Source organism: Chaetura pelagica, unplaced genomic scaffold (genome assembly GCF_000747805.2).
Source record: "Chaetura pelagica isolate M959 unplaced genomic scaffold, ChaPel_1.0 scaffold272, whole genome shotgun sequence".
In the NCBI taxonomy this organism is placed as follows: Eukaryota; Metazoa; Chordata; class Aves; order Apodiformes; family Apodidae; genus Chaetura; species Chaetura pelagica.
In genome coordinates, this window is record NW_009952445.1 from 500,637 (window position 1) to 523,793 (window position 23,157).

The window sequence follows — 23,157 nt, forward strand, 5'->3', positions numbered from 1 at the left end:
GTTGTTTATTCATTTTATAGGGTACTGACCATGTCAGTATGGGGAAGAGAATCAACAGAATTTGCAATGACCTGATTCCTCTCCAAAGCACATCCATACTTAGATGTCTGAATACAGGATTCAAGAGCCTAAAGTTAGGCACCAAACATTTGACAATATTATCCAGGAGACTATCAGTGTTCATAAATAGCTACCAAGGAAGATACCCATTTTAGCTGTGCTGTGTCAGCCTCCATGGAGCTAGTTTGCAACAAGATACAGATTTTGCATAAAGGCTTCAGAACAGCACCTGCTAAGAGGTACCTAAGTAAAGGATCTAAGAAAATGTATTTGGACTATGTATTTTTTGGTAATATTCTGTAATGGTCCAGTTCAACATTGATCTGGCACATTCATCCTCTATCTTGGGTAGTGAAAACTTACCAAGGGGTGTAAAGGACAGAGTAACATCTTGGGACTGGAGACCTGCAGTAGGTAAGCATGAAGGATCCCTGCAAGCAAAACAATGGCAAAACATGCATTTGGGAAGTGTTAGACTAAGTTATGGTAATATTAACTACCCTCCACAGGGAGAATGTGAAGCTCACATATATAATCTCCAGGTCTTATAAATGTAAATTAAAAGCAAACAATTTTTAAAAGTCCCAGAGCTTGCTTTTAGAGAGATGGAAGTAGCATCTCAGCTTTGGTTTGCAACTCCCAACAAGCTTTCAGCATTATGAATAAAACAACACAAACAAGCTCAGGACTGATGCTGCATTTAAAAAGCCTTAGAAAGCAAATCTCAAACGAGTACTTTAAGAAGCAGGTTACTCAGCTAAGTAAAAGCACTTCTCACTGTCCTGAAGTATCCATGATGCCTTCAGTGGCAGAGTCTCTAGCTGCAGTCTCCCTGCATGGGAAAACACAGCACTGTCACCATCCCAGCAAAAGCTGAGCCAGGAGGATTGCTCCATTTCCCAGTTTGACCAGATAAGCTTGAGAGCAATGGCATCCACAGTCTAACAGTGAAGAAAAGGCACTGCCAAATCCTTATACAACTCCACCAAAAAAAGTCTGAGTGATTTTTAGACCACCAAAGTAATGGATGCTTTTTTGAAATGAAAGACTAGATTTGTTATGAATAAATCAGGAAGATGGAAAAGATGAAGATGAAGGTAATCATGAAGATGGAAAAAAGACACTAAGCTTCTGCTTTAGAGAATAAAAGCCATTGCAGTCTTCCTTCTGGTGACTCACAGTGCTTCTATTTAGCTTCTTTTCAGACCAGGTTCCAATTATTAGGTGCTTTTTAGCCCATATTTCAGCTAACAGCATCAGATGACTAATGATCTTTAAGATCCCTTCCAACCTTAACCATTCTATGATTCTGTGACTAGCATAACATAAACTCTTGTCTTTTCCAGGTTTGTCTTTTTTCAGGCAGTATAAATTCTTAGAGTACAGTGGTATTTGATGAGAGAATGGAAAGGGATCATTGATTAACTTCCAAAAAGCAGCTAGACTCATTTTGGGTATGAGTGTTGAGGGACACACAGCATAAATATCAGTATAATACTATTCTTACACTCTGCTCCTCATGGCTGCTAAAGGTGATTTTCTCCCACCACTGCTGTCATCTCTGCCAAGATCTGCAATGGTAATGTCATTGTCTAAGCTTGTTAATTCTTGAACAATCCTCTTTAGGTCCTGCAATGGTTCCTCCTTCCACATGCCTGGCTTGGGAGGCATCTGAAATAAAATCATTAAACATTTTTAGAAAGGCACTCTCTTTTTCAATTTGTGCCTTTACTCATCCCAAGGCACTTGTCTTTCTAATAAAACAACACAAACAAGCTCAGGACTGATGCTGCATTTAAAAAGCCTTAGAAAGCAAATCTCAAACGAGTACTTTAAGAAGCAGGTTACTCAGCTAAGTAAAAGCACTTCTCACTGTCCTGAAGTATCCATGATGCCTTCAGTGGCAGAGTCTCTAGCTGCAGTCTCCCTGCATGGGAAAACACAGCACTGTCACCATCCCAGCAAAAGCTGAGCCAGGAGGATTGCTCCATTTCCCAGTTTGACCAGATAAGCTTGAGAGCAATGGCATCCACAGTTTAACAGTGAAGAAAAGGCACTGCCAAATCCTTATACAACTCCACCAAAAAAAGTCTGAGTGATTTTTAGACCACCAAAGTAATGGATGCTTTTTTGAAATGAAAGACTAGATTTGTTATGAATAAATCAGGAAGATGGAAAAGATGAAGATGAAGGTAATCATGAAGATGGAAAAAAGACACTAAGCTTCTGCTTTAGAGAATAAAAGCCATTGCAGTCTTCCTTCTGGTGACTCACAGTGCTTCTATTTAGCTTCTTTTCAGACCAGGTTCCAATTATTAGGTGCTTTTTAGCCCATATTTCAGCTAACAGCATCAGATGACTAATGATCTTTAAGATCCCTTCCAACCTTAACCATTCTATGATTCTGTGACTAGCATAACATAAACTCTTGTCTTTTCCAGGTTTGTCTTTTTTCAGGCAGTATAAATTCTTAGAGTACAGTGGTATTTGATGAGAGAATGGAAAGGGATCATTGATTAACTTCCAAAAAGCAGCTAGACTCATTTTGGGTATGAGTGTTGAGGGACACACAGCATAAATATCAGTATAATACTATTCTTACACTCTGCTCCTCATGGCTGCTAAAGGTGATTTTCTCCCACCACTGCTGTCATCTCTGCCAAGATCTGCAATGGTAATGTCATTGTCTAAGCTTGTTAATTCTTGAACAATCCTCTTTAGGTCCTGCAATGGTTCCTCCTTCCACATGCCTGGCTTGGGAGGCATCTGAAATAAAATCATTAAACATTTTTAGAAAGGCACTCTCTTTTTCAATTTGTGCCTTTACTCATCCCAAGGCACTTGTCTTTCTCACTTCTACTCTTGTTTTCTAAGTTAGAAAGGGTGGGGTTTTTGTAGTTTTAGTCTTAGTTAAGAATTGGTGGGGGCTAGATCATAGTAACTTGAAGACTAGCAAAATACTCTATGATTCCACTCTTTATCTGGACAGTTATCTGATAGAAACGTGCAAAACAGCTAAATATGGTTGAGGGAGAACACAGCTGATGTCTGTGTTCTGAATCAACATTGTAAAAAGGTTATAACTGCTGTTTCAAGGTCAAAAGCACTAAAATAAGCCTTTAATTATGAAAGCTTCCTCCCCACCCAGTACTACCATTACCTTTTTCAGCACTCAGAACTAATAATCTGTTTATGTGACAACTCTTTTTTCTCCTTTTTATCCTGTGAACCCAGGCATGATGACACAATAAACAAGCTCAGCTCTGAAGACAGAAATACTAGAATATCAGGGTGTTTTATAGGCACTCACTTCTGTAAAGGCTGAGTTGTCTGCAACTATAAACCACTTCATTGTCACAGCCATACCCTGAGATGAAATGCAATATTTTTCTCATTTTACTGATCAGGACTTGAGGCAAAGGCTTGGTTCAAAGAAGAATTCTTTCTGTGAAGCAGTGGATTTTTCAGACTACTCAGCACTTCCTCCATTTTCAAAGCACTGCCCCTTCTGACCTACTCTCCACTTATGGATGGAACTGGCTAGAAACATCTTGCTGATATGTTTCCATTGGTCATATCCAATGGGAACTCACTAATTTCAGCAGAGCTTGTAAGGAGAACAAGTCCCCAGCTTGATAATGGGTCAATGTGATTCTGAGTCAGACAAAATCCCTCCTTCCTACACTCTGGCTAAGAAACGAGGCTGTTGACCAGGTAGGGTCACCAGCTCAAGAGCTGGAGCTGCTTCATTTTGCACAGTAACTAGTCATGCAGGAACCACGAAGATTCAAGTAGACCTTGAGTCAAGTTGTCCTACAACCTGTGAAATCCTTACCATGGTATTACATTAAAAATAAGTCATTTTTCCTTCTCTATCCTCAGAAGTATAAACTGATTAACTCAAAAGAGAAGAGAATGGGAGTGCCTGATGCTGCAGGGGTTTCACATAATTAACTACCCTTTGTTCCTTGATGTGAATTTCTGTCACCACCTCAAAAAGTAAACCTGAAAATATTACTGAAAAATACCTGCACTAACTTGCAGTCTCCCACAGATTTTGAGATAAAATAAGACCTCTGCCAATTTATGTGGGAGATACATCAGTTCTCTTTTGGAGAACTATACAAAATTCATACAGAAAATACCAAAAGCTTTTTTTTTTGTCACAGAGATTTGAGTTGATGTTTTCTGTGATGAAAAACTAGACCGACATTAGCATCTAATTTACATATATATATGTAGAAAAAGCCAAGGAAGGAAGGACAATGATGTGTCTTTTAGGATAAAACTGGACAAAATCAAGGAAGGCCAGCTTAGAGAATAGGTGTAAGTAGGAAACATTACCACAGGTCAGTCAGATGATGCAAGTTATCAGGAACTATGTACAAGTTTATTTTCCCTGTCAAACGTAAGCAATTTACTGCAAGTAAGAAACTGGGAAAAACACCCCAAAAGTTAAAACTGAAGTGTTTGCAGATCAATACCTTAAATTTTAATAGTTCATAAATGTTATAGGTGACAGAGGCAAGATATAAAAAAAAAAAAAAGAAATCTGAAAGAGCATAATGGATGAGAAGCTACAGAAAATAATTTCACCTCTGGTGGCAAGAATTCACACTTGGATACTACTAAATGAGATGCTCTCCCATTTAGAGATTCCGTGTTATTTTTCATCTCTGGAACATCCCTGTTGCCCATGCAGCTTCCCATTCTGAGGTAGGTACTCACCTGAGAGGCACAGCTGGCCCAGGTGAGGGGAGGTGGCAGGACAGCAGAGTGCAGGGAGGGAAGAGGCACCACGTGCAGCTGCCTGCCTAAAGCAGAGCCTGGGACCTGCAGCTCCTGAGGAGAAACATCAGCCAAGCTGAGTAAGCAAGAACAGCTAAGGGGAATAAATGGGTAGAGACAGCATGCCCTCTGTGACAGGGCATCTCTTTTAGTCCAATCTTTTATCATAAGGAGCACTCAATTCTCAAAACACTTTTTAGTACTCATTAGGTGCGCTCAGACATCACCCTTTTAGTGACTGAACTGGATGCAAGAGTGGCAATTTCATATATTTTCAGAATTTTAACATGTGCTCTGGAACCATTCAAGTGGAAGACATCTCAGGGCCCCCACAAATGAAAAATTAAACTGTCTCACTGCTCTTGCAACTTTTTTTCCCCACTTGGATGTACATTTCTTTCACTGGAAGACAAGATCTCCCACCTTTGCTGCTGTTCACACCCAGTACTTTTTGTTTTGCTTCTGTAGATTTGTATTGTGGATGTCACATTTCATTTCTCACCCAAAACTAGCAGCTGGGATGGGTTGCTAATACTAGTGATAACTTCTTCTAACAACTACTGTTCCAAGTGTACCATACAGTAGTAGTCTCACTGCAGCCATAATAGTCTATGGTTATAAATAAGGCAAAGACAAATCTTATCCTCTAATAAATACATGAGTAAGTTAGAGACTGGACTAGATCTATTGGGTAATACAAACTGTGTGCTCTATAACAAGATACTGGCTTTACATTACTCCATGATTTTCCCTATGCCCTGTCTTTCACTAATGCATTCAGAGATGTTAATTACAGGCCTTCCTTTTTCTGCTACAAATGCTTCATGACAATACTTCCTTTCCCCTTGTTAACACCTCTTTGCTTCTTAAAAATTAGTCATCTTTCATAATGCTGCCTAGCCAATTAGCATAATCAAATTAAACTCAGAGCCCTTGTTTCCAGCCTGTACATAGCTTTAAGGCTGCTGGTTTAGAGTTCCAAATAAGGGTATGGGTGCCCAAAAGCTTGCTAGTGTTTTCTCTCTCTTAACAATGACGTTAATAAAAGACATTCCTACAGGCCTTGTCCCTCTAAATTAATTAAGCTCCAGCTATTGGTAACTGAATGATTTGTCACAGAAAAAGCCAGCAAGACCTCAAGAGGCTAGACAGACCTTGACATACAGAGTTTACTACCACAAGAGTAAAAAAACTGCCTCAGAACACGAAGCGGGGAAGCAACGTGGGACAAATTCAGAAGGATACAAAACACACCAGTTGATATTTTTCAAAAGAACTGATATGTTAGACCTTGATTCTCATTGGATCTAGTACTGTTCCTTCACAGAGCACAAATACGAATTGAAACCTGCCTCCAAGGAGAAGGCTAATTTGCGTGGAGGAGATACTGGCTGGGACATGCTGGCAGGATGACAGGGAAGGTGCCTGTTATAATAAGTAAAATTCTCTTCCATCCTTCTTGGGCCAGTTGTCCTCTTGGTCATGCATTTCTCCAAAGAAAAATTGCTCTAGATACAGTTAAATACTTTTACAAGGAGCTCTTGTGACCTTAGCTGCATTTGTCATTGCCTCTTCCAAGAATTTTATCTTGCTCTGTAATGCATCTATCTGTCCTCTCTTGGCTGTGATCTTCTTCTGCATTCCCACTGCAACTTTCAGAGCTGTAAAAGACAAGGTTAATTCTCAATGAACAACATTGGTTCTGCGTTGTGAGTTCCAACAAAAGACTCTGGAAGTCAGTTAATCAGCAATATGTCAGACTAAGTAAGTTGAACCAAGATCCCATGGTCACTCATGTGTGCAAACCACCCATTAGAAGCAGCTGGTTTTGTCCAGGGCAGTGGTACCAGACCCACCACACACAAGGAAAACAGCATTCCCTGGAAAACTGCATGAAGATCACCTGAGAAAACTCAACTCACAGTTTAAGTTTTACAGTATGTAGTAAACAGCAAAATAAAAATACATTGTCATCTACACTATTGTTTATTCATCTCAGAAAATATCTGCAACATAATTGCAACATCTGCTGAGGGAACAATACTTACAAAGATTCTCTTATAAAAAAGACAAATGTGTGTGATTTTTGGGAAGTTCAATCCATATTTACCATGGCCATCAGATCCCTCCATAGTCTTTAGAGCAGTTCTGGTTTGTTCCAGTTCTCCTTGGGCACATTTCAACTGCATTTTCAACCTGTTTGCAGTATTTTCCATCTCCTTGATTTTACCCTGGTAATCCCTCTGCAAATCTTCAAATCCCTCTGGTGAGAGTAAGTAAAGATTGAAATTCTAGTGACAAAAACCATCATTCTTCTGGACTAAGATTACTGATCTGTTGCCTGCCCTCCTTAAATCACATCTCTTTGTGATATCACAGTATCTCCTTCATTGCTACAAAATTTAATGAGTTTAGAATTATACCTGAGTTGTGAAGAAAGAAATGTTACCAATGGGTATTTTATGAGAGCACAGGGGTGTGCACAGAGCCAAGCCCATGAACAGTATGATCTGGCTGCCTGCAGTGCAGATTTCAGAGGATCTCCCCAAATTTTGGTGGTTGCCTCAGGTCCAGCTCCTTATTTTTAAATATTATCTCAACCAACTTCCCCACACATCAGCTGTGAAAATAGTGCTTGGAGTATAAACCTTTAAATAACATTGCAGCAAAGCTGCAACAAAACAGAAACACAGGTTCCACATGCTGGCAGGATGACAGGGAAGGTGCCTGTTATAATAAGTAAAATTCTCTTCCATCCTTCTTGGGCCAGTTGTCCTCTTGGTCATGCATTTCTCCAAAGAAAAATTGCTCTAGATACAGTTAAATACTTTTACAAGGAGCTCTTGTGACCTTAGCTGCATTTGTCATTGCCTCTTCCAAGAATTTTATCTTGCTCTGTAATGCATCTATCTGTCCTCTCTTGGCTGTGATCTTCTTCTGCATTCCCACTGCAACTTTCAGAGCTGTAAAAGACAAGGTTAATTCTCAATGAACAACATTGGTTCTGCGTTGTGAGTTCCAACAAAAGACTCTGGAAGTCAGTTAATCAGCAATATGTCAGACTAAGTAAGTTGAACCAAGATCCCATGGTCACTCATGTGTGCAAACCACCCATTAGAAGCAGCTGGTTTTGTCCAGGGCAGTGGTACCAGACCCACCACACACAAGGAAAACAGCATTCCCTGGAAAACTGCATGAAGATCACCTGAGAAAACTCAACTCACAGTTTAAGTTTTACAGTATGTAGTAAACAGCAAAATAAAAATACATTGTCATCTACACTATTGTTTATTCATCTCAGAAAATATCTGCAACATAATTGCAACATCTGCTGAGGGAACAATACTTACAAAGATTCTCTTATAAAAAAGACAAATGTGTGTGATTTTTGGGAAGTTCAATCCATATTTACCATGGCCATCAGATCCCTCCATAGTCTTTAGAGCAGTTCTGGTTTGTTCCAGTTCTCCTTGGGCACATTTCAACTGCATTTTCAACCTGTTTGCAGTATTTTCCATCTCCTTGATTTTACCCTGGTAATCCCTCTGCAAATCTTCAAATCCCTCTGGTGAGAGTAAGTAAAGATTGAAATTCTAGTGACAAAAACCATCATTCTTCTGGACTAAGATTACTGATCTGTTGCCTGCCCTCCTTAAATCACATCTCTTTGTGATATCACAGTATCTCCTTCATTGCTACAAAATTTAATGAGTTTAGAATTATACCTGAGTTGTGAAGAAAGAAATGTTACCAATGGGTATTTTATGAGAGCACAGGGGTGTGCACAGAGCCAAGCCCATGAACAGTATGATCTGGCTGCCTGCAGTGCAGATTTCAGAGGATCTCCCCAAATTTTGGTGGTTGCCTCAGGTCCAGCTCCTTATTTTTAAATATTATCTCAACCAACTTCCCCACACATCAGCTGTGAAAATAGTGCTTGGAGTATAAACCTTTAAATAACATTGCAGCAAAGCTGCAACAAAACAGAAACACAGGTTCCACTGTAATTTGACCACAGATGCTCTTTAGTAACACTCCGGAAGGAGCGATCAAGTTTCTATTTTATGATGTTCTAGATCTGATCCGTTGGTCTCCAGAGTCAGAAGGTTCATGTGTTTTTGCTCAGAGTAGTGAGCCATACAGATTTTAGTCTCACCATTCTGTGCCAGAATCCCAAACCGTGGCTAGGCTTTCAGAAGCAATCTGACCATCACTTGCTGGCCGGGCACCTCCTGCTGCACCAGCAGCCGTCTCTGCATTCAGCAAGCAAAAGCTGCTCTTCTATTTTTAACACCAGCTCAATTTAGCAGCTACCAGGGCTGAGTTCAGCTGAGGCTCCCTACCTGCAAGGCCAGCTAACTCGCTCCGACCTGCCTGGAGCTCCTTCATTAGCTGGGCTTTTTCCAGTTTCATTTCATGAAGTGCACGGAGCCTCTTGCTGCAGATGTTTACCAGTTTAAACTTTTCCAGTTCCAGCTCATTCAGCCTGGCTTCCATTTCATGTATTCTGGCTTCTTTCTCATCCTTTGCAATCTATTTACATAAAAAAAAAAAAGCCACAAAAGGAATTATGTGTAATATACATAATTATACAAAACAACCACAAAGATGTGCAGACATCATGATTACTTTAAATCTCAGTTGTTGGAGAACAGGGTGGGGAAGAAAAACAGAGTAAACCAGACAAATTATTTTTGTGAGAATTGCTAATCTAGGCCAAAAGGGTGCAAGAAAATCCAACGTGATGCCTGCACAGTAGGTTTAACGTTTTTAGGTGTATACGAAAATTATTTCTATCCTCCTGTCCACCTCTATATTCACTTCTAATGCTCACCTCTCACAGAAAAGGATGACATTCCCTATTTGGAGTGATTTTTTTCTGGAGATGCTGACCTGCATGAGACTACCATATCTTGTAATGGTTGTCTGAGAAATAACCAGTCCCTAAGTGGTTAGCTGGGAATTCTGAGTGCTCACTGCCTGTTATGTCTCAGTAACACTTGGTATTTCTGCTTCTGTTACTGGTGTGCACAACTGTATCACTGAGGACAGCACGTTATTTTCCAGCTTTCACAAATGTTTTGGCAACTGCTTTGCACCAGTGAATAACTCATTTTGGTGGTAATGTGGCAATATTACTCTTCTCTGCCTACTAACTCTCCTAGGTCTCTTGGGATTCAAGGTGCATTGTCTGACCTGCTTTAAAACCACAGTATTTGCACACTGAGGTACAGATTTAAAACCAGAAAACATTTAATGTCCTTCAGAATCCTTAGTACAGCATTACCTTAAGTCCTTCTGCTTTAAGTTTCCACTCGTTTATTTCTTTTATAAGCTGAGATTTCTCAGCTTCCATTGCTCCAGCAGTTTGGCTATGATGGCCCACAACCTGGGTCATCTCACCTATTTGCTTCTGGAAGATCTCAATAACCTTTTCCTTCTCCAGCAGCTGCAGCTTCAGTGTTTCACACTCTGACTGCACACTGTGCAAACCGTCCTCTTCAGTCTGTAGGTGCTGAAGCTCCTGTACCCTCCTGCCAAGCTGGGAATGCAGCTTCTTGGTTTCCTTTCTGGTCACCTCAAGGGTTCTCTCTTTCCCCTGCAGACAGGCTGTCTGGTTTGACACTGGTTTCTCAGCAGTCTCCAAATCCATCTGTTTGGCTGCAAGGTCTTTACCTCTGCGGAGTGTTTCCTTGGCTGACTCCAGTTGGACAGTCAAGGAGGAGATTCTTCCAATGCTCTCATTTCTTTGCTGAATTGCAGCCACCTGAGTAATAGCAATTCAGTGACAGATCAAGATAAATGTTTATGCCTACCTGTAGTATTTTTTGTCACATTTCTGGTATTCTACAGTTCAACTTAAGTATTTTAGTTTTGTAAGGAAACTAGATCAGCATGGTCTACTCTACAATGACTTTGTGATTATCCTGGTTTTCCTCCCTCTTTTTCCACCTTAAATAAAGTAAGTGTTGCTTAGAGTACTGCCTTTTTAATAATAGAAAATTTAAAAATGTTAAACTAAAGTAAAAAAAAAAATATATAAATCAACAATGTTAGTATAACATTGAGTAGTTTGGTCTAAAGAACATTCAGTGCTAAAACTCAACTGACTGCACCGTAAATTGGGGAAAAAAATGTGCATGAATAATTGATTATTGATTTAATTCCTGCAGGCACCAATGTGCACCCCATAAACCACAGAATACTGTGACTCAGGATCTTGACACATGATGCCAAGTGGGTCACCTCATTCCAGCTCATTTTTGAGGGGCTGAAATCTTGAAGAAAGGGGAGTGTAGTACCAGTCAGTGTCTAGGAATCTACTTTGTCAGAAGTCACTCTTCTGACATAGGACTGCATTCAGCTTAAGGATATAAACACAAACTTTTCACTATGATTTCATTAAGCACTACATAAAGTTAGGCATCATGAATGCCTTGATTCTACTAATTATTCCTACAGAATACTCACTAGCAAAAGTACTACCTTGAATAGTTAGTTTGTTAGATGTGGCAGCATCACATTTTCTGGACATGTACAAAAGGTTGGTTTGGATGTTTACAGTCAAAATCAAACGACACTATCAGCAGAACATTTACCTTCTCCTAAGGCTTGCATGTCAAAAATCAAAATGAAAAATAATGCTTCTACTTCCTCATTGGTAAAGAGGAAAGAAAGCTTGGCAGGTCAGATGAATAGAAAAAATAATGCAAATTTTGTCTGCGTCTTTGGGAGGAAAATTTTGGTACATGAGCTCCAGAGGGCTCCAACTCCAGTCACCAGAGTGACAGTATCTTGATCTGAAGCACAGCCCCCAGCCCCTGCACCTTCTGCCCTGAACTCCATCCTGCTGCACTTGCTAACCCACCTGGTGCTCCCTTGCTCTGTGCCATGGAGTCCTGGTTGCTTTCACTGTGTTTTCCACTTGCTGCAACTGCACAGCTTTGCTGTCCAGCTCCCTCCTCAGAGAAGCAATGATGATGCTGTTGTCTGTGTGCCCATCCCAAAATCGCTTGTTCTGCTCTTTTTCTAGACTTGGCTCTCTCTCTTTTTCTTGAAGTTCAGTCTACAAGAAATGAAAGTCACTTCCCTCCTTGAACCCCATTTGGGTTCAGTCTACAAGAAATGAAAGTCATCTCCCTCCTTGAACCCCATTAGGGCTTTATTTGTTCTTTCTCTTAATATCAGCAACATTCAGTTACATGGTTACATATCTTCATGTGGACTGTGGCCTGGATTTGCACTTGGCAGAAGTGTAAATCAGCTGGGAATATCAGCTGGGACAGTTTGACACCCCCTACACATTTTGCTCTGAAAAAAGCAGTACCTTTCATACTGCTGCTGGAATTATTTTGAAGCATGTAATACCTCAAAGGTGAAGTCTTTAATGTCATTTTTATCTATCTAAAGTCAGTATAAGCTACAAAATGAAAATATCGTCATATCCAAGCACTACCTCACATGTCAATGAAAGCTGCTCTTCACAAATACCCATTTTGCCACTAAGAGTTTATTGCTTGTTTCATTTCATGCAGTAATTCATCACATTTGTCAGAGCTTAAACCTTTTCCACCTCAGACACAATCCTAAAACTGTGTCATTGAAATTATACATGATAAATTGAAATGTCAAATAATATAAAAAACACTGACATACACATTTCAGAGCTACTCATTTCAAAAATTGTAAATGTAAACTGAGTGATCAATAGGCACTTCTGCTCATCATACCTTTTGCTGTTGTTAACTATCTGCAGACTATTAAAGCTGAAGAAGAGAACTAGGTAGGAAGCTCAGAGAATGACTGATTATAAACCTGAGCTGAAGACGTTGAAACCAAAGGAATCCTAAAATCAGATTCCTCTCTTTCAATTATGCAATAATTATTCTCACTCCACTCTTCTCTGTGGCTATGTACGATTTCTGGGAAAAGATTTACACCCAGCACATTCTTGACTAGGAGAACATCACACAGAATGTTATTATTTCAACACCTCCCTCAGAAGGACTTTGACACTAACTGGCAAACAAACCTAATGAAACCATACAAACTAATATCCCAAAATTCAGTTATTAAGGAATAATCTTCTGTAAGAAGAAAAGCAAAGCTAATTATATTAGATGAAGCCAGCTGTGATGAAACCAACCCTATGTGGCATAATATTTTTTCCTGTATGTTCAATTGGTGAATATTCTCAATCAGTTACAAAGGAATGTTTAGTGCTGTCAGGAAAATCCCAAATGTGTCTGGCAAAATATCTGACAAGGGACCAAGGTTCCTTCACAGAGAGACCTCAACTGTGAAGTTTAAGTGAAGGTGGCTAAGCATCTTTCATATGATTTGCATTGGATTCAAGGGCTTTAAATTTATTATGAAGTTAATTTTAATTCTGAATGTCCTGCCTTGCTAATGGAATAGGTCTTTGGGAAACTTCCTTCACAGCTAATTCCAATTCCTAGTAAAAAACAATCCTCAAACTTCATTATAAGGAGGCTGCTCCACTTGGGAAACAAGCAATATGCAAATCTGAATACCATCAGGAGGGACAGGCTTTTATAAAGCAAGATTTTTTTCAACCTAATCACTTGTTTTTACCATCAATTGATGAAACTGGTTATTCAAATTTCCAGATTCCTGGCTGTATTGATCCTCTTCTGTCTCAGCCTCTGCTATCTCAGAACAAGCTAGGTGCAACTGCTTCTCAAGATCTTTGACCTAGAATAAAGACAAATATTCATTAAAAATTATGTTAATGTATTTTATTTTAAATAGTACATTGGATTTCTTCTAGTTTAATCCCAAGTCCTACTCTAAAGAAGTCCGTGTCACGTTCTGGCTCAGAGTTACTCCCTAAGTGTACTCAGAGTTGTATCTATATAGGCATAGCCAAACAGAGCACTCAGGTATTTCCATTTATATCCACTAAGTTGAGCATCAGGTTTTCTGACTGCTGAAACTACCTCATATCAACAACTTACACTGGCTTAATTTTCACATACTCCCTTGAAAATTTTCATTGCTAGGATGTTTCCCTGCCAGAGAAGCTGCAGAGAAATGCTTGCTGGAGAAAAGAGGCATACAGTAAAAGCTTTATTTAGATTCTCTGTCACACCTTCCCAGGAATGATTCCACATAACAGCCTGAGATCAAATGATCTCCAGCTATCAGCTTGTCTCCCACTGAAGTCAACCTTAGCAACTCTGTGTATTACACTTCCCATTGAAAAAGCAATTTTTATTGGACCAAATACTATGTTCTTTTACATATATAGAAACCCAGCATTTTCTGCAGTTGGTAGCCTGTGAAAACAGCCTTAAACTGCCTCCCAGTTTCCAGTTTAACACGTGTTATGAGGTAAATATTATGGAAGGGAATATATGCTGCAGTTACAGCTGTGTGTGTGACATGACCTTATGCTCTGCACTGCATGATAGAAATCAAAATAACTCAGGTAAACAGACCTAAGATGAACACCCTACATGTTGTACTCTTCCTTCAGGATGAAATACTGTCACGGAGATTAATTTACAAACTCTCCGTAGTTGTTACCATGCTGGGAAAAGTCACTTCTGGAGCTGAACAGTGTAAGTTTTTATACCTGAAATGGACTCAACAAAAGGGGAAACCTACAGAAAAGATGAAGCACCCTGTTCTTCCTGCTCTGCTTTTTACAGAGCAAGTACACGTACACCATGGCTCCCCAGGCTTGGGCTGCACATCCCTGCCATTCCATCCTCAGACCTTTTGGGATCAGAGACTATCAGCTCTGCCAAACTTCATGGCACTTCTGTGACTTGAACTTTCCAACAGTACGTAGGAGAGGGATGCCTAAATCCTCATGACTTGTAATCTAAGATGGATTTGGAACCATCAAGCATTTCAGGATGGGTCAGCTCCACTGATTTTTAAAGTCAGTGGAGAGCAGCTGTTTCCTAAGGAAAATATTAATTATATTTCACCAGAAAGAAGAAATCATGGAAAGATTTTCCATTTGTTTATAAACCAGGAATCCAAAGCAGTGAAGGAAGTGAAAGATATAGCAGGCATGATACAGAAACAAGATATAAAATGCTGTAGTTAGTGACACAGCAGAGGTTCTGTGGTACAACCATGAGATGTTCTCTCCATTTGTCTGCAGTAATTCCCTGCTGTTCTACCTGGAAAAAACTGGTCTTTGGGGAGAAGGGAGGTTAAAAAAAGTTTGCCAAAACTTATGTTTTCTAATGGATTAAGAAATTATCTGAATAGACAGGTGCTTGCCAACCTCTCTTTTTTGCCTATTATATCCTGCTGGTAAGAAGCTAAAGAAATTAGAGTCTTAACTCACCACAGGACATGTCTGAGCACCTGGATGCTTCTCAAACACTGCTCTAATCTCTGTTTTCTTCCACTTGCCAAGGTTAGCAAAATTAGCAAAGCCCTTTTTTTGGGCAGTAACGACTTAAACAAGAAGCTACTTTTTTGCTGATACATTCTCTAGTGGTATAGTGAACCACTGTTCTCATCCTACATGTGCAAGTGATGTTTGTAGAACAGAATCATTTTATGTATTTCCAGAAGGCACCATTTATGGTATGTTCCCAACACACCCAGCAAAACTGGCTTGTGTTCACTAAGTTACACATAGCTATTTTGTCTTGCAGGAAGATAACTTGTCCTTAAAAATAATACAAACAAATAAAAGTTAAGGATAATGTAATTTATCTTATTGTCCACACAGTTCTCCTGAAGTGTTCCCTTGGCAAAAGACTTTGCTCATGTATCCAGGACATTTCAGATATCCACATATCCAGTCTCACTGGCACTAATGCTAACACACAAATCCATACACACCTTGTCTTCATACATCCTCTTAGCTTCTTGTAACTCAGAAGGCAGCTGAGAAGCTGTAGATTCCAGGTGCCTAAGCTGATGTGCACACACTGAGTTTTGGTCTCTTGCTTGTTCTCTAAGAAAAGTTTTAGGTGGAGAAATGAGAAACTGTAAGAACCATGAAAGCATGAAACAATTGTGGTTGTTTCCATGACAGTGAATGTGTACAACACTGAAGTGCATTAACATTTGCAGTGGGATCACATAAATATTACACCTTCCTACTGGTTACATTTGCTTTCTGTGCTCACACAATATGATGTAACTCGAAATCTTGATGCTTTTTATTCCTGAAGATAACTCATTTATTCCCAAGCAAGTTCCAAGAAAGCTGTCTGCCTTCAAATGCACCCCAACCATTCTACAAGCAGAACTGAGAAGCATTTTGCTATCAGATATTTGGTCTCGACTAATTCAGTCAGATATTAATGCACAATGGTGTTTAAATCTCCTCTTCAATTTTGCAGCATTGCATGCTATGGCCTCCCTTTTTAAACTGAGCACTGATTTCTGACACATCAGGTGGCTGGGAAGAATTAGTATCTTTTTATTCTCACTCTATTGCTACCGAAGCCAACCATACCCACATACCTATTAATCCCAAATGAAAATTGCCCTTTAAAATTACTGTTCGTTACTACTTGTAAATAACCCAACTGTTTGCCTGTTCTTGTTTGGGATTCAACTGATAATGCTGCTGGAAATTAACTTTATATCCACCTACAACAGCTCTCAGCTTACACCCTCTTGCATCCTGTAGCTCCAGCCGTGGAGCTGTTCACAACTCAGGTGACAGATTCATCACTCCAGAAGCTGGTGGCAAGAACTGAACTGAAGGTTTGAGCCAGTTGGAACTTCCACAGACTCTGCTGGCCTCTACATCAGCCTGAGAACCAGCCCGAGGCTCCCACCCCTCAGTCTGCCTCATGCATGGCTGTTTTGCATCCCCTTCATACAGCCTGGCCTCATGTTTATCTTTTCCCTTTTTTTCTGCATGCCATAATTTATGCAAGGACTGCTCACCTCTTTAAACAAAGACACTAAGAAACCAAAATCACTGGGCAGAGAGCAGTGTGCATTAGCAGGATAAACTTTCTCTCAAATTAAGGTTATTCTTAACATTTTTAATGCTACAATCAAAAAAACATACTGAATTATCTCCAACTGGCTTTGGGTAATTTGCACAGCTGTGTGCACTGTCAGCTTTATCAGTTAGTGCTGCCACCTCCTGTTCCTGCTCACCCATTAACTACTCAATCCTGGTTTATAATTTCAGTCTTGGCAAACAACACCTTCTCCACTGGGGAGGTATTTTTCTGTATTCAGAAATGTAATCATGTTTATGTTATTTTATGTACGTAGTTACTGAGCCTTTTATTTAGTTACTGCATAATTCAGGTGAATTTAAGGCTTGTTGAGCAAGGGAGGACAAAGCTTGTAGTGAAATTAGTAATAAAAAGCTGATGTGACCACTAAAGGGATTACTTCCAATCTTTTAGTGGTGGAACTAGTCTTCCAACAAATTCCAGAATTCCACTTTAAGTGGCCAATCACACTTCACAGAAGTAAGGTGTGCAGATTCTTTCAAATAATATTTTTTAAGGCACTGAATAAAACAGGAAATTGTTGGCATGTAAGGAAAAGAGTAAAGAGCAAATGAATGTCTGGAATGGAACAATTAAGCCCTCAAAAACATTGCTTGCTGCCCCCCAACCACTTCCACCTCCCTAATATCATCAACATACCTGTGGCATGTGAAAAAACATCTGTTTTTTATTAATAAATAAATGGAGAAGAGGTACCTATTTTGATGTTGCTGAAGCAGAAGTTCTTTTTGGGTCCATGAATCTTTTTTCAATGACTCAAGCTCTTCTTCCACCTATTGCAAACAGATGACAGTGCTAACCCGTAAAGAGAAGAAAGTCTGAACAGCGGTTTTCAAAGTGTCATTTCCTCCCTTTTTACCTCCCACCATGAACTGTGAACATGTGCATAATACAGTTTAAATCCCAGGAATAAACCCCATCTTAAGCTATGGACAGTGTAAAAGGCTGGCACCCCAGCACCTTAACTGCAGAGTAGCATTTGTACTTCTTTATGCTACACCCGTTTCCTCAGGCCAGTTGAGACAGGAGCTCATGGAGTTTTCAAAAATACTCTTTGAAAAGCAGAACCCAGTGTTGGAAGGAAAAGTAGCACTTTCTTCACATACCAGGACAACCCTTTCTTTAAGGCTTGACACCTCTGAGTCTAAATCCTGCAGGATGTCAGCGAATGCTGTGCTCAGGCTGTGGATGTGCAGCCCAGTCCTCTTCTCATGCTCACTGAGGTTCTTGCCTGTGCTGTCTTTGCAGTCCAGCAGGATGCCACGTAGTTCCAGTGCTCCCTCGTGGTTGTGCACCACCTTTTGCAGATGCTCAGTTTGGCTGTCAGCCTCCCTCAGCCTCTCCTCCCGCAGCTGGTTGGCAGCTTCCAGCCCTTGAATGGTATTTTGTAGCTGTATTTTTACATTCTCTTGGCTCTGGGATTCCTTTTGCCTGAATGTGGAAACCAAAGGGATCATCTGAAAACCAGGATTCACAACACGGAATTTTATCCTGACTAATAGGTGTAATACTTAGGTTGATTAACTGCTGGTTTTTACAACTAAATAAGCAGTTTTCTAAACCAAGGTGCCACCGTCTCACTGTCTCCGTTCCTGAAGGCAAGTTTCTCAGGACACCTGGTGTGCTTCTTAAGGCCCAGATACACACTCTCCATAAGACATCTGTCTTGGCCTTCATACCTGGAATCCTGAAGTGCATCTTTTTCCAATTGCACTTCCATCAGTTTGGTCTGCAAATCAGCAATGATCAGTCTTAACTTGTTTTTCTGTTGCTCACGTAGCTCAGTGGTCTAAAGGAGAAATAACCAAAAAACCAAGCTAAACCAACCAAAATGCTAAATACATAAGCTAAAAATACCTGAGCCTGAGAGCAGCATGGGTATGGGAAATAAAAGGCTGGGTTTGTCTCTTTTATCTTTTTTTAAAAAATGTATTTCTTAGTTAACTGGCTAGTCACACTGTTCTGCAGTGGGCTGACTATGCATGGACCATGGTTACAGGGATCGTGCCAACATTATCACCCACTGCCTGTTTCTGTCTGTCAGTGACACATGGGAATCATGACAACCAAGCACAAGCAGTAAAGCAAGTAAAGCAGCCAAGAGAGACTGCTCAAAATAGCTCTGGGGAAACTGTCCAGAGCCTCAGCAAAGACAAAGTCAACAAAAGCTCACCCATACTTAGGAAGCTGCCCCAAATTTGCAACTCACTTCATTCAGCCTCTTCTGCACATCCCCACCTTTCTGCAAGTGTTCTTCCAGAACCTTTTCCATGTGTCCTTTGCCTGCACCACTCATGGTTGTTGTTTTTTTCTTCTCAGAATCAGTTTGTATTTTACTTTTGGAACAGAAGACACTATTGGGTGCCCTGCTACTAGAAGAGGCTGAGTTTTCCACTGCTGTGCTGAGAATGGAAGCAGCTAAAACATTCTGGTTGCTGAGAAATGGGCTAGCAGCACCTGAAAGGCAGATAGATTTAAATGCTGAGAATAAAGTCACCTGGACAAAATTAGTAATAGTGCCTCTCAGTCCCTACCTATTGACAGTCAAACCTAGGCATCATCTTTTCTAAGAAAAACAAACCCAGCCAATTCTTGGGGTTGCACACTGGGTGGGGTAGACCACAGTGTTCAGAGGAGAACGTGACCATGGGATCAGCAAGGAGAGCAGGTCCCTGTCATTTTGCACCAGCACGGTTGTGTGTGCACAGCAGGAGTCTGACACACCAGGGACCTGATCACAGCACACACTGTTGATTTTTGTCCACACAGCACTTTTTTCCCCACAATGCAACAAGCCCCTGTGCCTGTGCATTGCACTTGTTATGCTGCCCCTCTACATTGGTATTAATCACAGCATCACCAAGGCTAGAAAAGACCTTTAAGATCATCATGTCCAGCCTAAGACCAACACCCCCACATCAGCCAGGCCACGGCACTAAGTGCCACCTCCAGCCTTTCTCTGAACACATCCAGGAATGGTGCCTCCCCCACTGCCCTGGGAAGTCCATCCCAGTGTCTGATCACCCTCCCCATGAGGAAGTGCTTCCTGATATCCAACCTAAATCTCCCCTGGAGCAGCTTCAGGCCAGACCCTCTTGTCTTGTTGCTGGTTGCCTGGAAAAAGAGCCCAAGCCCATCTGACCACAACCTCCCTTCAGGAAGTTGAAGAGAGTGAGAAGATCCCCCCTGAGTCTCCTCTTCTCCAGGCTAAACACCCCCAGCTCCCTCAGCCCATCCCTACAAGACTTTCCCTCCAGTTCCTTCACCAGCCTCATTGTTCTCCCCTGGACCTGCTCCAGCACCTTAAGATTCTTCTTACTGAATCCTTCAGATTCAGTAAGTCTTTACATTCTAATCTCCTTGACACTGAGGGATGCACTAACCAAAACTATCACTTTTTCCCAACCATTTCTCTCTGCATCTGTGAGTACACACTGCTGGAATAAGCACAGTGGTGAGGTGACACTTTGGTTTGATCTGTGGGAGTCTGAGTGAATCAGTAAATCAAAGATTTACAAAGAGAAATGTCATTCCCTTTCTTCTCAATTAGCCATTGATTTTCAAACTCATTAATTAGTCTTCTTTGGGAGAAACTTTCAAATATTAGAGACACAATTATATAAAAAAATAACTAAATCCAAGCACTACTAAAGACCCACAACAAACCAACAACCACCCCAAATCACCCAAAACAATAAAATCACTGAGTTTCACAAGTACCACTTTTCCAATGATGAATGATTCTGAATCTAATGATAAGCAGTATCCTGGACCACTGCAGCTTCATTATCAAAGGTCAGTACTATATTCTGTTATTTGTGTAGAAATTCCATTGCCAGCTGGAAGAACTCATTGCCACTGTGGACAAAGATGAAGCTTTTATCCTGGCATCAAATTACCCTGAGCTTATTTACCTTACCCTGAGCAAATTACCCTTAAATGCAGAGTGCCTTTAGCACCCATCTCCTTAATTTTTGTGTTCACATCTTTCCTGTCCCATCTTAAGAATCTGTTGGCTTCCATATTCAGTTGAATGTGTTGTTTAGTAACACAAAGCAGGTACAGAAATTTCTTTAATCACAAATAAAACCTCTGTGCTAACTAAATTCCTGGATATTCTCCCTCATTGTCACAGCACCTGTGAAGAAACACATCTGTCCTTACTTACTAGTATATGAAGAATCAACTTTATGTAATAAGATATGACTTTTGCCCATCTAATTTTAATACTGCAGGAGGAACTGAAAGATATTGAGGGAGAATTTCTTTCCTTTTTGAAGTCTTATGCTATTTTTATAAGCAATTGTTAGCATCACCCGTGATGTTTTTGTGGCAAACAATAAAGTGGCAAATCATACACAGCACCACTTTCCTGTCATGTCTCCAGATCCAGCATTTTTCTACAAGAAACATTGAAGATGAGATTTATACTAATGTCTGCCTTGATCTCATCTACAAATGTTGTCTATTCCAATCTGCTTGGTTAAAAATGGATCTAGGTTTCAGCAGCAAACACACAGGTGTCAACAGGCTGTCCCTCTTCTTCACATCACTCAACAGCCGACAGCTCATCCCAGACATCCCATGTTACGAGTTTCCAGGAACTGGGCCCAAAACAAAATCAGCAGAGCTGCAGAGCTTAAGTCAAAGCAAACTCAGGAGACTGACATATATGTTTATATATTAAATACCCAACAAAGAAAAAAACCACATAACCATTCCCCAATGGAGAACACACCATTTCAATTTACAAGAGAAAAAAACCCTCACCATTTACCTAGTACTAGAAGACAAACCTAAAGACAAAGGAAGAAAAGTGTTTTTAAGTGGACTACTTCAGACTGAGGGAAGAAAAGATGTAAGTAACCAGCTGAAAACAGATCTCTGGTCTCCAGTGTTCTGACTGCATCACACTCCAGAGTTGTCAGCAGCAAAAATCACACGCAGAGGATGGAAAACAGCTCCAGGAAAGGACTGTTTATTGCACCTCCTGGAAAAAGGGGCAGCACCAAAAATATATTATTTTCTTCTACCCGCAGAGAAAAGAGGCTAAGGAGTTTACAGGTGAACACGCAGCACCATCTCCTGAAGACAGATTTCAGTGCTGAAACAATCCCAGGTGTTAAGAAAGCACGTAAGGGCACCCAGGAGCAGGCACACACCTACCTCTGCCAGACACTGCTGGTCTGGTTCTCCTGGATTTTCAGCGGTGCACTGAGGTTTTGTTCCTTGCTGTAGGGCTGGAGAAGGAAGGGGACACAGATCACCTGGGATATGTTCCTGGTTTTGGTGTTCGGGGCTCCCAAACCCCCCAGGGCCGTTGGGACCCACGTGCTCTTCACCCGTGTCCGACTTGGTAGCTGTGGGAACAAACTCCTCCTCTGGAGCTGGTGATGTGTGGGCAGCAGAGCCAATAAACGCCGCATCCAGCGCTTGGTTTCTCCGCAAAGCATCTGTTCAGGGGGAAACTTGATAGCTCTTCCCCACCAGGGTGTTTTCTATGGAGCATTGTCTCTCTTTTTTTGCCTGGTGTTTCGAGGGAGCCGAGGTCCTGAGCACTTTGCTGCTTCACCCCCACCGCTCCTGACACACCAGTTACACCAGAGGGATGGGTGTAATTCCTGAATAACTGCTCCTATTTGGGAAATATCTCTGGGAAGACAAATCTAAGAATCACCACAGCTTTGCTCGTGATATGCTAATATAACCCTCTTGTGTTTTAATTATTCAGTTCCTCCCACAGAGAGGACGACGAGCTGTGTAGGGGATATAACTTCAGAGGATGGTAATGGCATCATTTACACAAGCTGAGGATCTGCTTCTAAAATAACTGGGCCGTATCTGCCACCCATTTTAATTTGCTTAAAGGCAATAATAATGGCTTTAAATGTTAAGTAATCATTTTTAGGGAAAAAAACCAAACAAACCAAAACAACAAACAAACAAGAAATCAGTCTCTCTGAGCCTCCCTATTTCTTCATGTGCCACATATCAAACTTAAATATCTACAGAATTTACACAGCTTTTTTTAGGATGAGCTCAGACATGAGGCTGCATTATCACAGCTTGCTGTGGTGTCTGGCCTTACAGTAAGAGCATGATGCCTCAGGTGACTTTAGCTGTAATCCGTCTTGCAAGAAACAATTGCAAGAATTAGCTTGGCACAGAAAACTCTGGTCTCAGCAGATGGGTATATCTAAAAGCTGTCCAATCCTGTACACAGCCTGCTAAGATAAATACTACACAACTGTGCAGTTAAAGAAAGTGATGGTGCCCTAAGCATTTTGTGCTTCCCTCTATTTTTTTGAAGCCTGTAACTGAGTCTTAGCCA

At 40.7% G+C, this 23,157-nt stretch overlaps 1 protein-coding gene across 1 annotated transcript; it reads right to left on the reverse strand.

Annotated features, from left to right (window-relative positions):
• Positions 1–2,658: 2,658 nt before the first annotated feature.
• On the reverse strand, positions 2,659–19,122 carry CCDC158 (coiled-coil domain containing 158). The gene is given in 16 exon segments (XM_010008536.1): positions 2,659–2,826; positions 6,397–6,509; positions 6,959–7,111; positions 7,677–7,811; positions 8,261–8,413; positions 9,192–9,381; positions 10,136–10,615; positions 11,717–11,914; positions 13,444–13,563; positions 15,682–15,796; positions 16,871–16,897; positions 16,899–16,979; positions 17,523–17,599; positions 17,933–18,257; positions 18,506–18,615; positions 19,036–19,122. Coding segments are annotated over 16 exon segments (2,532 nt in total).
• Between the last annotated feature and the right edge of the window lie 4,035 nt (positions 19,123–23,157).